Below are 17,977 nucleotides of genomic sequence, written 5' to 3'. Positions count from 1 at the left end.
AAAAATATAAAAAAATAAAAAGGCACATGACAGACTCTTATAGTTGTGTATTTATTTTGTTTGAGTTTTAACATATTCTTTTTAGTAGTATGTGATTCTTTAGTTACAGTTTCTTAATGGGGAAATGTGAAATGCATTTCCAAGTCGTTAACACAACCAGTTATAATAAAATATATACCTCACACCAACATTAGCTTATCACAATTTATATTTTTGACCTTTGACACATAAACTCAGACCCTTTGTATCTGTGATGGTACCCATGAAGCAACCTAAGAAAATGCACAAATGTGGTCCATAATAGGCACCAAATAAGCATAAGGACCACTTCTGAGTTCTGGTCTCATTATCTAGTGTAATGAACTCAAGTGACACTTTTATATGGCAATTATAAAAAGATTATTTATGGGATTTCAGATAACAATGCCATACTCCATACTGCATTTTCATTAAGCCATTTAGTCTAAGTGCACAAGTGGGTTTAGCTTTATAAACCTGTAATGCACAGTGAATCTGAAGTTAAATTATATTTAGGTGACACTTTTGTCCAAGGCGTCACACTCACAATGGTGGGAATCGGACCCGGGTTGACCCAGTTGGTGACGTTGCCACCGCTCCACCCAACTTTGGCCCCTTCTCCGCATTTATTTTTGTCCAGGGCTTTACTATGGAAGAGCGTAATGCTCCGTCCATTCCACTGAATAAACAACCGATTGATGATTTGTAACTTCAATTCGTAAGTCCACTGAGGTGTAGATAGGTGTATGATGAACAGTATAAAAGAGAGCCATCATGTGTACGACCACACACACACAGGCACACTTGGCGTGTGAAGTGATGAGAGTGGCCATCAGTGTACATAAGCCTGATAGGGCTTGGCCAGGATCTTGTCCACATTGGCTTGGCTCACTTCCCAGCAGAGTCCCGCATGGGGTTTCCTCACCGTGTCCTTCATCATCTTCCTCTTCAAGGTAACAGGGACCTGCGCTTCACCTCTCTGCAGCGTCCCAAAGGCTAGTGGAGCACTCTGACCTCTGGCCTTGGCCCTGCGTAGGTGTCCCGTCTTCTCTGTTTCCTCGATCATAATGTCAGCGTGCAGGAACTGGCCTATACGAGGGCAAACAAATAAACTCACTGTGTAAGTTCGGTGACAGAAACAACTTTAACGACAACAGCACATTTGGTTGCATTATGCACAATACTTAATTTGTTACGGATGCTGTCATTCTCTAGTCTTGTTAAATGTTTACAAGGTTGCTTTATACAAAAGCTCCTGCCAAATACTGAAACTTAATAGTTCTAAAAGTCTAAAGGGAGGGGTGTTTTTATCAATTAATTAGATGGTCATCTGGCCCATAATCATTTGAATTCAAGCATGGAACAGTAACAATATACATACATCCTGTTATATTAATTTTTCTTACTGTTTCAATATAAATGCTTATGACAACTATCACTGTACTCTTAACAGTATACCTCGGACATATTACATTGCACAGAGGTATCTTACGTAAGTAAGTCTGTTATTAAAGGTATTGGCGTAATTGTTTCTGCATTCCGAAATAACTTCTTGCATCCTCTCATTGAAGGCAGCAGCATTTAACAATATGCTGCTATGGTCAAAATCTATACCTTTATCCCTCCAATCCATTAACAGGGCAGAAATAACGAATATTTATTTCCCCTACCAAGAAGTCCTTCAGTCCGCACCGAGAGCCCATCTCCCATGGCGATGTAGAAGCCCAGGTGGTCCAGCTGCATGTAGTTTGGGTGTTTGTAATGATGAAATAGAAGCAGGAAGCTCACACCCTGACCCAGATCCACCCAGCAGCGGAGATGCTCGTCCAGTTCCACCCGGAAGTCCTGGACACGGATGGAACCCATGACATCGGTGCGAAGGGTTCTGTCTGGACGCCCATGGCTGGAGATGTTCACCGAGTCCAGGGTCACCTTGACTACCACTGCCTTGGGTCCACTCCTGGACACCACGATCTGGTCAAAGTAGGTGCGCTCCAGGTCTTCGTGGTCCACGTCAGATGGAGCCCACATCAGATGGCCGTCGACGGTAATGCCTGAGCAACATTAACAACAGGAGGCCAAGGCTGAATCCGACTGTTGCAATTCCATGTACATCAGTATTTCACCCATTTGTTTCCAAGCCAATGATCCAATGCTCCAGATGTATGCATAATTATAATACAATATTTGGTAAATGTAATTTAGTACAGTAATTTCAAAATGATATATGTAATATTTCTCGGTCTGTGTGAGACTAGACTAGGAGAGCGATATACCTTTTTCAGTGTCTTCCAAAAGGCGTAGGACATCGTTAGCATGGCCATCGATGGTGAAACAGAGATTCGCCTCCAGTTGTGGCAGGTGCACCAGGAAATGTGGGTCGCCATACGCTGTAAATATGAAACAGCAATGAAAAAGTAGATTTAAAAAAAAGAAAAACGAACAGCTGTGGCAAAGATCTTGCAGACATTATTCTGACATACCTGAGGAGGAAAAGGATCTTGAGGAATGAGCTCTGCGGGAACCTATGTTGGAAATATCAAATAGTTTGAGATCACCACATCAGGGCAGTGAAAGCCTCAATATCTGAAATGAAATGCTGACATGTTTACGAATAGCTAAGACATACTTCTTAAACCTTTAATTATAGATGTTAAACATTTTAAATAGCCATCATCCTTCGAACCATAGATTTCTTCAAATATTTCAGAAGTGATGTAAATGTATTGATTTGACTTTACTGAATTGGACATGTTTAAGATTTTGAATGGTTTGGTATGAATGATCCAGACACGGCAGATAATCCCCACTTCAGTCCTGAAGAGACTCACTATGACTGCTTGACTTGGATTGACTGGATTTGCTTTCTGGGGGAGGAGAGTCTGGTGGTGGCAGCGCCTCTGTGTCTTCCTTCACGTCCGGCTTGACCACCACCAGCGAGGTGACTGGTGTGACAAAGTTATACTTCAGAGAGAGGCTGGTGGCGTTCTGCTCCAGCAGGGCACGGGTGGATGCGTCGCTGGTGTTTTCGGCGGTCAGGAGCAGCTCTTTAATGGTGAAGTACGCCCACAGGCGCTGCACAAACCCGGAGATTTCCTCCTGGTCGAGCTGAGAGCTTTCGCCAGAATCAAGGTCGCCTGGTTTGCCCACATCGGAGATGGGAATGCTGTTTTCCACGGTCAGGTGCTTCTTGGTGTCAAAGGCGTTCAAAGTCACGCCAAGGTCATTCACTCCTGGATGCACCCTGCCTGCCACCACCAGCTCAGAGCCTTGGAAGTAGTTGGGGAATAGGGAGCGGGTCACATCGTAGGCCTGATCGTCACTGTAGCTCAGTTGGACATCGGAGAGGAGTGGGCTGGCTACCTCGTCGTAGAAGCCTTTAAGCTGGAGGATTGCTTTGGAATCCGTATACACTCTCCGAGCCACACCCTTGTTTGCATGAACATTTATTATCAGTCACTCACTGGACAATTTACTTTGATTGAATGATAAATTAATTGTTCTAAAACTGATAGTTCCGGTCCTTTACTGTGATTGGCTGAATCACGTTCAATGCCGTTGTAAAATGCAGCATAAACATACACCTTGACCCTATATTACTGCGCTACCATAACTTGATAAAAAAAAGTTAAAAAAGTAGCTGCGTCTCGACGTTGCTTGGCAACCATTCAGATTCTAGTTGCTGTGCCTTTACTTTATGAAACTTTGCCAGGTATTTATAGTAACAGTTTTAGAAAAGCAATAAGCCACTCGACTCCGCTAGCGCGTCGTGCCTAACAACGCCCCTTAACTGTTGTAGAATCAGTGTCACCTACGGCCTCTCGGGGCTTATTGCTTAAATAGATATCTTTGAATGATAGATACCTGTTTTCCATAGAGAGCTGTCGAAGAAGGTCGTAGTCGGCCCTGTCGCCAAAAGCCAGCCCAAACAGGGCGGCGGACCCAAGCGCCTTTTTCGCGTTCTTTCGCATCTGGTCTTTATTGGTCACACCCTCATTGGCTGATCCGTCGGTCAAGAAGATCACCATAGGGACCCCCCGAGTGTCTGACTGAGAGGAGGAGCGCTGCAGGAGCCTCCCTGCTTTCACCAGGGCATCGTTGATGTTTGTGGCTGGTGTTGACCATGATGCAGGAGAGAGTGACACAAAAACAGCATTTTTATCCACCTTTTATCCACCCATATCCTTGCAAAGCTTTAGTATTTAACAATATATATATATAATAAAGTAAATGCATATATGTTGATATTGATGATATACATATTCACATCCTCACAGTGCACATAATGCTGATGTTGATTGTGTATATCATACATTCTCACAATGTTGATATTGCATCACACATTGACATTTACAGTAAGTAAAGATGAGCTTGTTGTTGAGATGATCTAACAGACAGTGGCACTTACAACCCTTGACCTTCATTTCCCTCACAAATGCTCTGGCACGCTTGATGTTGTCTTCTGTGGCTGGAACCGTATCGTTTTGCCAGACGTCCACTTTGGAGTGGAAGGTGAGAATGTTGAAGTGATCGTGGCTCCGTAAGTCAGTCAGTATGGTGTCCATGGCCTCCTTAGTCTGAGCGAGTTTTGGCCCAGACATTGATCCGCTCACGTCGATGACAAAGATCACTTCCTTCGGCACGACTGGCAGTTCTCGAGGAGCGAAGTAGTGCACAAAGTATCCATCGTACACCTGAAAGGAAAACAGGTGTTGAGGAAAACAAGTTTCCTGCGCTGCTGTTCAGGAAAGAGTGGCGCATTTTTATTGGCAGTTGAGCTCAAATATCCACAATCTTTCACGAGAACGGGTGAAAGGGTACACCTTTAATTACGTAATCGTGTTGTCATAAGAGTTATGGAATACATGCCTGCTGCTACACTGCTTTACCATGGTTAATACTCCATACAACTTAAACCATTCAGAACAGCGAATTTAAGTCAGTGCATTCTGATACTCTATGAGCTAAATCAGCTGTGTTTGGTTTTATTGTCATGTATGCTGAGGGACAACACATAGTCCTAGAGGGTGGAGGAGCTAGGTACCTTCTTTGTTTTTTAAAATATGTCAAGTATGCATATAAAAATGATGTGGAAACTATAGAATAAAAATAGGAATATTAGAATTACACTGTACATTCAAAATGTACAGGAGGGTACGTTACATTAATAATATTCAATAAAACAGATTTTTAATAATGCATGTTGTTCTGCAAACAGCCAGTAGATGGTGCCAGAAGCCAGATGTAGTCAGAGCCGTAGATAGAGCTGTCTCCAATTATGTAGCCTTTGCTAATTGCACTCGTTTGTGCTGTGTGGGGGCTCAAGATTGCACTGTATGTTAGTGCATTCTGCAAACGTTGTTGAAATATAAAAAAATAAAGAGTTAAAATAACAAATGATGGTGCACACCATACCATATTACCTGCACATCCCCAATTAGGTTGGTGAGGATGACGTCGTACTCGATGACAAAGTCTGCATTGAGACCCCTTAAGCTATTCTGTTGCTGTATGGTGGGGCTGTAGAACACTTGGGCTCTCGTTGGACCTGTCCGTTCCAACAGTGTAGAGGGAGGGGGGGTAGTCTCTGATGTGGGGAAACAGTGGGGTTGTCAGTTCATTTGGATTAATAAATGGATAATTTGGTAATTTGACTTCAAAGCTGCACTCTAGCAAAAGTCATTAGAAGTTATGCTTTTAAAAAGGTTGTTTTGGTCATTGTATTTCTATAGATTTTAACACTAATGAAGGTCTGACTGACTAAGAAATGACATTCATGTGTGGCTTACAGGGCATTCAAGGTATTTTGTTTGTTTTCAAATGACGGAAATTAAGACGTGAAATGAGTGTTAACATAATTAAGATCTACCTAAATGTGCTTAAGACCTAGTGCTCAATACTTTAATGTACTTTTTAAGGCCTAAAATTCATGTTATTAAATGTCAGACCCCATGGAAACTATTAATTAACTATAAACTATTAACCAATTAATTATTGTAATGTAATGTTTATTGTAATAAATCACTTTGGACAAAACCGTTGGCCAAGAAACACAAACACAAACATAAGCATACTGTAACGTCAACATAAAAACCCACCTCCCAGGGCATTGGACCCAGTTCGGAGAGGCAGCACACGTACAAAACTGATCCCAGTGCGCTCATTGATGGACACGTCCACTGTGAGATTCTGGACCGGCCGGCCAGGTCTCAGGCCCAGGACCAGCTCGTAGCGGCCCAATGTCCGAGCAAGCAGCTGCTCGAAGGACAGCTTGAATGAGAGACGCTCACCAGGGGGCACGCTGACCGCAATGCTGAATTTGTCCGAAAACTCTTTCCTAAGGAGCAGAGATTTTACACACATCAAAGAGTTCAGAACAGATCCTGAGATTACTGACAACACATTAATGCGTGTACATGCGCACACGCACACACACACACACACACACACACACACACACACACACACACACACACACACACACACACACACACACACTCAGTATGGGCGAATCAGAATAGCTAATTTTTTTTGGTGAATTTAAGATATGCTCTTAAAATCAATCACAAATAGATATCTTTTCAGGCATTTCTTACAAAACAATACTGGCGTAAAACTAACTTGGACTTTACTCTTCACATTCTTACCCCTAAGAATGGAGTTACTTGTCATATCCCCAGATTCACAGGTAACCTCACTCACTGGACTCTGAGTTTAGAATGACCTGCTTGTCTTGTTTGTGTTGTTCTGAATGTGTGTTCCCTTGTTCTACATGCGTCAGTAATGGCATCTTCTGCTATATCCTCCTCCTTTTATGTTCACTCCGACACTAAATACCTTGTTTATGTCCAACAGGGTAACTCAGTATTCAACTTCGACACACGCATAAATCCTTCAGCATTCTACAGTTTTTCTCAGTCACTTTGGTACATTACTCAGATCAGAATTGAAATTCTCAAAACTACCTGTTAAATCTTCACACCATTGTGTCATCTGTGCACATCAGAAAAACAGTTTCTCATTTCCTTGAAAAAGTTGCAAATGCTTTGGTATATCCATGCAAATGATTATGTACAATTCTCTCTGGTTTCCTACATTATCAATTGCGTATGTCATGTTGATCAAAATGTATTATAATGGGTCTCTGTTGAATAGTCTCACCCCCCACAACATTTAGGCATTAGTTCATAGCAGAAGTCTTTACATGCAAAATGGTTGAACAAGTTGTCATAACATGTCAAGCAAGATGATATTCAGTGTGATGTGGATGAGAATTTGTGGCATTGAGGAATGCACTTACTGTTTTGCAAATGTCGAGGATGATCCGAGAAATGTACCAAAGCGACTGAGAAAAACTGTAACATGTTCATTCACTAGGTGTAACACACAACCGGGTCCGTGTAAACAGGTACGCTACTGTAAAACAATACTGGTGTTGGTCCATTGGAAATGTTTGTGCTGGCTGAAAAAGGAGGTGTGTGGCATATAGGCAATAAAATATCCACCTAGAACGCAAAGGGTGCAGGTCTGAAAGGGAAGTAGACCATGGAACTTTTGTTGACTTGTAGTCTTATAGGACCTGCTCTGAGCACAGTATGCGCATGGAAACAACTTGTTTGTCATGGCAAGTGACAACATGTCAACATAACAAGTCATTAATCCACGACCTTCACATGACAGGCTTTGTGACATCAATTGCTCACCTTGTTGCCACCAGTCCTGCCGTTTGCCCTTTCTTCTTGGCATCATCGTAGATTTTTTTGGCAACCTGTTTTTGCTTGACTTGAGACACATAATCCTTTCCATCAGAGGTGCTAAAGAAGTAATGGATCAGAAATAAAAATTAGGAGGACTCACAGTTCGCCAACAGGCAACTATAAATGATTGTTTCTGCTGAGATGCAATCAGTGTCAATTTTCTGGTAGACATTTTAATGGCTACATGATGACTATAGTGTGTGTGTGTGAGTGTGTGTGTGTGTGTGTGTGTGTGTGTGTGTGTGTGTGTATGCCTGTCTGCGTGCAAATGCACAAAGACCTCTTTCACAGACATTAAGAGCTTCAGGCCTAAGGAATGGCATCCATTACAGTGACCATCAATTCAGTCTTTGCTCACGCAAAAACATTCCTAAGAGAGCCAAGCAGCCAAGCTAACTGGAATATAACACTGAACTTAACCCTGTCTGCCTTTTATCAGTTTGTTAATTGTCCTACACAGTATGCATACACAGCCACTCCACTGCCACTGCTGGGGAGAGCAGATCACAACCTGGTCTTCCTACAACCACAATACATTCCAATTGTCCGTCCGCAGACAACCACCCACCACACGCTCCTTCAGGAAATGGTCTCCTGAGGCAGAGGGGGGTCCTGAGGGACTGCTTCGAGTCGACAGACTGGAATGTGCTGCAGGAATCACATGGTGATGATATTGAGGGGGTGTCACACACTGCACTACTGACCACCTGCATTTTTGTATGGACATTGTAGTTCCCACAAGAACTGTACGCTGCTTTCCAAATAATAAGCCTTCGATCACCAGCGATGTTAAGGACATCATGTCATGTCATGTCAGTGGAACTGGGGGAGCCTCTGCAGCATGTCTTCAACCTGAGCCTCTGACTGGGGAAGGTACCAGCACTGTGGAAGACATCATGTCTCATCCTAGTTCCTAAGAAGCCACATCCCAGTGAGCTAAATGACTAGGCCAATCGCTCTAACATCACACATGATGAAGACAATGGAGCGACTGCTACTTCACATCCACAGACCCCAGGTCAACCACTCACTCAACCGGCTCCAGTTTGCATACCAGGATAAGGTGAGTGTGGAGGATGCCATCAGAGTGCCACAGAGTGCAATCTTATCTGGACAAGGGAAAAAGTGCATGTTCTTTGATTTCTCCTGCGTCTTTACTGTAACACCATTCAGCCTGTCAGATTGAAAGACAAGCTTGTGCAGATGGGGGGTTGATGCTCACCTGGTATCCTGGATCACAGACTACCTGACGGAGAGACCACAGTTTGTCAGGCTGAAGGACTGCATCTCACTGTGATCAGCAGCACTGGAGCGCCACAGGGGACTGTGCTTTCACCGTTCCTGTTCACCCTGTACACTTCTGACTTCAGCCACATCATGCAGAAGTTTTCGGTCGACACTGCAATTGTGGGGTGTATCAGGGATGGACAGGAGGACAAGTACAGGAACCTGGTGGATGGCTTTGTGCAATGGTGCAGGCTCAACCATCTGCAACTGAATGCAACAAAGACCAAGGAGTTGGTGGTGGATTTCAGGAGACCTAAGCCACATATGCTGTCAGTCTCCATTGAAGGGGTCCTGACCTGGGGTACACATGGACAATAAACTGGACTGGTCAGCCAACACAGATGCACTGTATCGGAAAGGGCATTGTCGGCTTTACTTCCTGAGGAGGCTGCGGTCATTCGATGTCTGCAGTAAGCTCCTCTGGATGTTTTCACAGTCGGTCATTGCCAGTGCCCTTTTTTATGCTGTGGTATGCTGGGAAGGCAGCATTAAGAAGAGGGACACTGGGCGACTGAACAGGCTGGTACGGAAAGCTGGCTCTGTTGTTGGCATTGAGCTGGAGTCACTCACAACAACTGCAGAGAAACGGACCATGAGTAGGATGCTGGCCATCATGGACAATGACCGCCACCCACTACACAGCACGTTCATTAAACAGAGGAGCATGTTCAGTGGCATACTTCTTTCACTGTCATGCTCAACAGACAGGTTGAGGAGGTCCTTTGTTCCCAGGGCCATCCAACTCGTCAATACCACACAAAAGTGGAGGGGAGAAATTTACTTTTCAGCTTGAGTCTGTCTCTCCTAGCCCCTACGTTTATATCACTTTGTCTGCTGTATACCTGACTGTCTTACAGGCTGTTAGCCCACCTACACAATGGACTGTGGTCACAAAATCTACATCTTAGAACTTATTCCCTGTTATATATTGTTCTTAAAGTATATTATTTTGTTCTTGTTTGTCAACAATTCTATTATGTTTCCATTCTTGTCTTTTTATAGTCATAGTTAATATTTAATAATAAGCAAAGCTATTGCACTGTTTAATCCCTGCACTGTTTGCACTACCACCATTGCACTCTATAGCACTTTATCATGGTTGTTGCATCACATGGTCAGTCCATACCAGACCTGTGTAACCACCATTAAAATGTAGGGTCTGGGCACTCACCGTTCGCAGTGCTCAGTCTGAGGGGAGGGATAATCGGTTGTCTTTCAAATTCTCTCTGCACGCAATAGGACAGCGCTATGAGTCTTATGCGTTTCACAACAGCGGAGCTAGTTGGCTAGTTCAAACTTTTGCCAACTTAATAAAAGCTTAACTCGTGTCACACTGTTCGCCAACAGCAACATTATCTTATTTGTTTTCACGTAGCAGGGAATTCAAGCCAAACCGTTGCAACTCTGCCATCAATCATTATGTTAAGCCCGCCTAACGACTCTATGCACAATTTGATTGGCCTGATAGAAGTTGAATTTTTCGAGCTCACAAGCCAACGGAGAGTTGCTAGACTAGCCCTCTAGATTTCTAGGCTATGTCTAAGCTACTGGATGCCTACAATTTCCCTTGGGATGAATAAAGCATCTACTATCGATCTAAATCTTTTGTTCCTAGAAGAAAGACTACATCTAATATCCATCAGCATGCCTAAACATGCACCAGGAGGCTGGAGCTGTGTGCATTATCAGAGTTGGCAGTCCGCTCAATCACAACAACTTACATTGTAAAGTTGGATATGAAGGCGGTGGGAGGCAGGTCCACTTCAAAGGTGGCTTCTGTGGCCTGAGGCAGCTGATTGAAGACAGTGCTGGTGACGGTGGTGCGTGCGTACCTGGACACCACAGTACTCTTCACGTGAAAATCTGTGATTTCCAGCTGTGGGACCAGATGTGAACATGAAATTAGGCATTACAACTTACATTATGACTTTTTTTCTTTCTTTTCAGTGGAGTAAGAGTCCAGTTAACAACATAAAATGTAAGCATGTCATAAGCTTTCACTGAATTCCATGTTTGCTGGCCTAGGTCGACCTACATAATTCCTTCACGAAATCACAGAAGACTGTGGCCGCGTGGATAGGTTATGTTGATGGAAGGCAGACGCTCATAAGTCTCTTAGTTGTGGGCCTACACATTTGTACCTGGATGTAATTGCAATATTGAAGACCGGGTATGGTTGTAACATGGTGTGAGTTGTAACACCACCATTTCCACAAAACAGGAGTAAGACGTGATCGCATTAGCATTTGCACAATTACACACTATCACACATGGGGATTTTTATGCCTAGAAGGACACCCATTATAATTTTACAGAGGAAAAACTAATTTTGACATAAGAAAGTAAAATGTTTCACTGAGGCTTTATTTTGTTTAGCACTTTTACAATCGAAGATGAAACCACATGCCTCATATGATATTAAGGGCCCTATTTTAACGGTCTGAAACGGAAGTGTCTTTGCGCAAAACGTAATTCACTTTGTGGGCGGATCTTGGGCGCTGATGCTATTTTACCGGCGGGATATTTGACTGTTGCGCCCAGGGGGTCAAGAGCGTGCAGATTAGCTTCGGCATGTTAGCATACGCCATTTTCAAATATGGCGCTGCATGGAGCATTTGGAACCAGCTCCATGCACGAAAATCCATGTTGGGCACGAGCTCTCATGCGCGTACATGTTGGTGGGCGGGTACCTATCCGGCGGCTACAGCCAAACGTTATTCAGTGCGTATTTCTTGAGGATCCTATGAGAAGACGTGCATATTATGGTTGTTTATCCATCATATGACAAATAAACAAATAAAGAAAATTGTATTGATCGATCTTGTTTCGTTGTTGTTTGTCCCGAACAAACGTAGCCTAAACATGATTAAAGACAATAAATGACACAACAGCGGCATAAAGACCTTGTCTCGTTACACCATGGGTCTCCAACACGTTGCTCTCAACCTATAGCCGCCCCCTTTGGAGCTTGCCAGAGGCTGAAGCACTAGGCTACTACATTTAAACACAATATTGCCGCGAGGCATTCCAGCCTATGAATTTAATAAAAAGTAAACCATGCATAATTAAAAAAAACTCAATTTAGGCTACTTCGCTATGCAATAAGGATTCCATTAGAGCACAGTGCACGTTCAATGAATGAAAAAGGCCTTGTCTCACACTTTTTCAACTACACGAAACTTTACAGTGATCATCAAATACCCTCTAGATTTAAATGCCCATCAGCCTCAACATTTAACTATATAATACAAGTCAAAAAGTAAATTAAATCCCATACCAAAACCGAAAATCGTCTGCGTTTGATAGCTGGTATGCCTCCAAACAAAACGCATGTCTCACAATAACGTACAATGTAAGAAATAAAGGTCTGCCTCGAATAAGCATACCTCAAATAAATACCTGTGCTTTGCAGCCTAAGTAAATAGCAGACCCTGGACATAATTTAGGATTTACGGAAATGCAATCATACGATGTTGGACGCCTGGCGATGCTCTGGCCGTCTACTGTGCCTCTGACACCGCTGCCTCATTTGGATGGTAACTCCACAGGTGAGCGCGAAGATTGGACGTCGTGGATGCGTAAGTAAACTGTTCTTTGCTGAGTCCGCAGACAACATTCTCTTTAACCGTTACTTTACCATCTGCGGTGTACAACTCAAAGTAAAGACACCACATTTTAGATGAGTTGGGGACGTAATTGTCCGCTCAGGCTGACCGTTCTGTGCGTTATCTTCAATACTATCTTCAATAATATTGAATATCTTCAATATAATTTTCAAAACAGGGTGGCTATTGAGGGCTCTGGCTTCAGTCATTATTGTGGCTACTAGCTATTATTGGCTTGATTTGGTCATGGGCCAACGCTAGAATACGTTTAGAGCACCCGCTATGAGATGGCAAACAATAAAATAAAAAACAAACTTTTTACAAACTGTAAAAATGCGCTACACTTGGCACTAAAAACCGAATAGTTTATTTATAGTTCGACTACGGATATTTCACGTCAAGTTCGAATGCATATTTGCAGCAGGACAGCAAGCAGACCGCTCTTAGTTAGAGCCGCTGTGTTATCCAATGAAATTAAGTTGCGCTTCAGGGCGACTCCACTCGGACTCCATGCGCGTTCCCGAGCAACTTTTTCTTCTTCTTGTTACGTGGCAAGCAAAGTATGTGCATTATCGCCACCCTCTTACTGGAGGACAACTCTCTTTTTACAGAATATCCAATAAAAATCGACGTGGTTCATGCGTCATTTCCAGCTTTAGAACTTGGCGCATGGTCAGAGCCGACTGGCGCTGGATCTGAGCCCCAGTGTTCAATATGGCGTTGACTATGAATTGGCCGGATTTACTAGCCTAGCCTCCACCATTCATTTGTATGGAGGGCGGGACTTAGTCACTCTCTCCAGTTATATATAATACCTCCATGGTTGCGCCCGACGCAAATCTAAAATGGGGTGGTCTGAAGTAGCTACATTAATCATGGGTGTGGTTTGGGCGTAACGTGCAATAAACCAATCAGAGCGTCATCTCACATTCCCTTTAACAACAGGCACGCTTGTTCCATAGCTGATTGCTATTATGGTGGCGTATTTGCCAGGCGCAGCCAGGAGCGTTCACAGCGCTATAATCACTGTTCAGTTGGGAACAGTTAGCTAATGATTTTTCATCTTGACAAAATGTAATACAGAATTGTCACAAAGACATACTTTCCGATGTTTTGGGATCATTCTCACTGAATCACGAGGTTATGAATGCATGGTGATATATTTGCAATGTACAATGTAATCTAACATTACCTCTCTAGTATAGACAATGCATATCTTCTGTCAGTTAATCTCTTCTCTCCCGTGCTGCCGCTGGGGCATTTGGGTTAAATGGCATCGGCATGCAGTTCAACATCACGTCTCCTTAAGTCCTCTAACATTTCCTAATTTATGTCACCAACACATCAGTGATTCGTGAAAATGTGTACGCTAGATTTATGCCTATTTTTTCAGATTAATAGGTCGTAATTAGGCGTTGTTGTAAAGATATTGCATGTAGATGTTGTACTATATAGGCTACTAAATATTTAGGTCACCAATGCACGAACAAAACCGGGAAATGGACAAATATTATCAAGGCTTTGAATGTTTCCGTCTGTGCACGGAGGTGTCTGTAGATTGGTGTGCAACGCATTCATTCATGCAGGCCTGTGGTCATGCATGCGCCCTTAAAATAGCATCTGCATTTTCGCCACAGACTTTAGACCAGGGAGTTCCTGGTCTGTGGCGTAATTGTTTTCTGAAACTGCAAAATACCAACAGTGAACGTTTGCGCCGGAACACGCCCCGTCTTTTCGCTGAACCGCCCCCGTGGGCGCAATGGAATTCCCTAATTTACAGGCATGTACCTGTGGAATGTAAATTCCAATATGCGCTGACTGCAAAATAGGAAAGACAAACGCGCCAGTATACAAAGTCAATTGCGCCGGCACGGAAGATAGAGCCTTAAATGTCTCTGAGGTAAAACATGATGCATTTCATCCAAGCATAAACCAAAGCACTAGGCCTAGCCTATACAGCAAGATAGGGTTGACGGTGGTAGGGGTAGGTTGTGTTACAATCCACCCCACATGTTTTCAAATTAGTACAATTGCTAGATTTGAATTTTTTTAAAGAATGCTTCAGTAGGCTATTGGGGGGTGGGGGGAGGGTTGACCTTTCCCACACCTCACTTGGAAAATGCATCCTCCTTTCCAGATGACTTTAAATGATTTAAGACATTACACTGTAATTTCCCTGGCATTGTTTTTGTCAGATGTAATTATTAACACTGGCACATAGTACAAGTTCTGTGCAACATGCTACATTGAGTCAAATTTACACAGAGAAACACACACACACTCACAAACCCATACACACATGACACATCTCATAGCCTACAAAAATGTAGGCTACGCATACAGCTACTTTGGTTCTGGTCAAAGGAAAACAAAATGACAAAAAAATACAATGTTTTCTTGTGTTCATAGACCTATTTCAATGCGCCACATATTGCATGGTGGCCTCTTTTTCTGTCTTTTGCCTATGTTACAACGGTAGTGGGGTAGGTTGTAACAACGATCACCTTGTATTCTACATCAAGGTCTGTGATTTTCTTGTAGAAAAATTGAGTTGGTTCTATATAAAGTAGCCTACACAAATGTGGGTATTTTGAGAGAAAAAAAGGATACAGGATTGTAGCTCAAAACATTAGCATAGTTACAGGTGGAAAAGAAAAAAGTATTACAACCATACCCGGACTCCCCTACATATGTAGGCCTATTAGTAAGTCCATTATTTATATCTTATAGCTTAAAACTGTTGCTGATTGTGGATTCCAGACTTACCTTTGTGGATCTGACATGCCTGTTCGCCCCTGCGTGCTCCACTAAGTTTACGCAGATAAATAAAACACAAAACGAAGACGCAGTGACTGCCCAACCGAGCCCCATGGTATCCGAATATTCATTCAATCTTTAGTTCTGTATAGCGACTGGTCAGGTTCTTTATACGCATGCATGAGCTTTGATGTAGGCTGTTAACTTACTGGCAGTGGCATGTTTTGTCGGGAAGGAGGCGTGTCAGTGTTGCTCAAACTTGAGGGAAGTTTTTTGTATCAGTCTGTTTATATAGGAAAATACAGTAGGCTAGGTAGTAGCCTAAGTTATATGGGGCGCCAAATGTAACATGCCTTATTTCGTGGACAGAATGCCTTTCGTGTGACGAAATACTTATATTCATTACGAAACCATGTTACATCGTAACGCCTTTTGTCCACGGAATGCACAAATTGGTTTGCATTGTGTCCACGAAACACTGAAGAGAGCACATCATTTCGTGGACGAAATTGACTGGTGGCCTTTTCCTTTCGTGGACATAATGCTGAATGCGGTATTCACTGTCAGACAAAATGTTTGGTCAAAAGTAATTCTGTCTACGTAAATACGGAATGCACCTACACGCATCATTCTGTGCATCCTATTTCAATTTCGTCCACAGAAGTATTGTGTTGTGTTACAGAAGGCCTTCCGTCCACGCAATAGTAACTTAACAACTTACGAAATGCATTCAGTGACATATGTATGGAGTGGGATAGCTGTCAAAATATTCGTGTCCATAGATTTGATACACGTGCGTATTTGTCTGTAGTTGTGCATAAAATAAATATTTGTGAATTCTCGAATGAGTCCAGTCATGCATAAAATATATTGTGTGTATTTTATCCATCAGAATACGGATGGAAAAAAAATATGAATTCAAAATTACAAGTACGAAATCAAACTTTACAGTTAGGCTTTCTTTGGTACGAGTACGACTTCGCACAAGTGACTCAACTGTCAAAATACGTCATCACCGCATTCACAGGCATTACTTGTTGAGAAAAGAAACATAGATCGAGATCAAGACTGCGCGTGCGCTGAGACGAATCCGGCGGGGACAGTGCAATTACTGTGGGTTAGGCACGTCGGCGCTAATGTTTGTGATAGCTGATAGCTACCTGTGGAGTTGAACAAATCGTCTTTTCCCCCCTTCGTTTATTGTCTCACGATGTCGGGAAGAACCTGTTGTGTGTTCGGCTGTTACAACAGCAGTGGGAAAATACAGATATGGAACAAAAATATATAAGTTCCCCCGCTGTTATTATACAGCCTGCCCCTGTGTAACACCATACATAAGCACTACACAGATTCCCAGGGCGAGCCGAAGACCAAGCTGTTCGTCAGAAGTGGATTGTGAACATCAACCGGAAGGATTTTGTTCCGAACAAACATATCACGGTAAGTTTTGTTTAACAGTATTAATCTTAAATCTTGCCAGTTGCCACAATGACTAGCATGCTGTTTAGTCTTGCATGGCGATACTTTAACGCTATCTATTGGTGTGTTAAGACCATAGGTTAAGACATGGCACCAAATATTTGACGTAGAAGCAAAACTGTAAAGTAAGTGTGTGCTAGGAACTTCGGTAGTCGCCAGAATAATTATCTCCATCAACTAAATGGCACTATTGAAAAATTATTCGCTTTAACTACTAACGTTAGGGCAGCCATGGTAGCCATCAAATCAACATGATTTGGCATTACAAACAGAAAACGTATGGAGTTCGGGGGCAGGCGACACTATGCTAGTTGTAAGATTGCTTTCCTTCTTTGGTAACGTTAGGCTAACCATGAAAACATCAGTCATTTGGAAAGATCTTAGTGCGTTTTTCTCCGATTCAGTATTGTAATAAACAGTTTTTGGGTAACACTCACATTTAAAACTCACTTGGATATTTGATGTAGATGTTTGTTTTTGGGTTAAATTTGTTGTTGTGTTGAGTTATAGTCTACATGTAAGTCAATGTCCTTTTCTCTATATTTGTATTTTATCAGGGGTCAATGTCATCTAGAAGAGCACCTCCCAAAAGATGTCTTCAGCCCTCACAAGAGGACACATGTGCTTGGAACTTGTGCACAATGGAATAAAGAACAGTTGTTGATGTATTAATTACAGTTTATTTGAACTTGACACTTCATTTAATTTATACAATACATGTATCACACATACCAATTGTTGTTATATTATTATTACTACAATTACATTACATTAGGCTGACGCTTTTTAGCCAAAGCGACTTGCAACATGGTAAAAACATTTAAAGCTTTTAAGAGCAATTCTAACAATAAAAAAAAACACAATAAGTGCATCAATGAGTGCAATTGTCTGTAGTAGTGCTATGAGAGGAGATGACCTCTGAAGACCTGGGTTTTCAGACATTTTTGAAGATGTCGAGGGATGTCCCTGCTCTAGTAGGAACAGGTAGTGCGTTCCACCAACGAGGGACGACAGATGAGAAAAGTTTGTATCGGCCATATGTACAAAAAGGTTCAAATATGCTACTAGGCCGAG

At 42.6% G+C, this 17,977-nt stretch overlaps 1 protein-coding gene across 1 annotated transcript; it reads right to left on the bottom strand.

The window, feature by feature from the left end:
- Nucleotides 1-32: 32 nt before the first annotated feature.
- Nucleotides 33-15,623, bottom strand: LOC143114153 (inter-alpha-trypsin inhibitor heavy chain H5-like). The gene is made up of 13 exons (XM_076275634.1): nt 15,434-15,623; nt 10,784-10,938; nt 7,722-7,832; nt 6,117-6,355; nt 5,442-5,605; nt 4,427-4,712; nt 3,883-4,129; nt 3,609; nt 2,850-3,447; nt 2,502-2,543; nt 2,295-2,408; nt 1,689-2,072; nt 33-1,107 (listed from the first exon to the last, which is right to left on the bottom strand). Exons 1-13 carry the CDS (start codon nt 15,536-15,538, stop codon nt 851-853), a joined length of 2,703 nt encoding a protein of 900 aa, XP_076131749.1. The 5' UTR covers nt 15,539-15,623; the 3' UTR covers nt 33-850.
- Nucleotides 15,624-17,977: the final 2,354 nt, after the last annotated feature.

This window comes from Alosa pseudoharengus, unplaced genomic scaffold (genome assembly GCF_046254945.1).
Source record: "Alosa pseudoharengus isolate Yale_2024_CS ecotype anadromous, Long Island Sound unplaced genomic scaffold, YU_APseudo_1.1 YU_APseudo_1.1_scf_9, whole genome shotgun sequence".
Classification (NCBI taxonomy): domain Eukaryota; kingdom Metazoa; phylum Chordata; class Actinopteri; order Clupeiformes; family Clupeidae; genus Alosa; species Alosa pseudoharengus.
This window is presented reverse-complemented; position numbering and strand designations above follow the sequence as displayed.

What these genes read in the sequence shown, in the direction of transcription:
- LOC143114153 (XM_076275634.1), bottom strand. Translation starts at nt 15,538, where the DNA reads ATGGGGCTCGGTTGGGCAGTCACTGCGTCTTCGTTTTGTGTTTTATTT. An exon ending in GGCATGTCAGATCCACAAAG is followed by an intron (nt 10,939 to 15,433) that starts GTAAGTCTGGAA and finishes CTGGTCCCACAG; the next exon opens with CTGGAAATCACAGATTTTCA. An exon ending in GGAAATGAAGGTCAAGGGTT is followed by an intron (nt 4,130 to 4,426) that starts GTAAGTGCCACT and finishes GGTCAACACCAG; the next exon opens with CCACAAACATCAACGATGCC.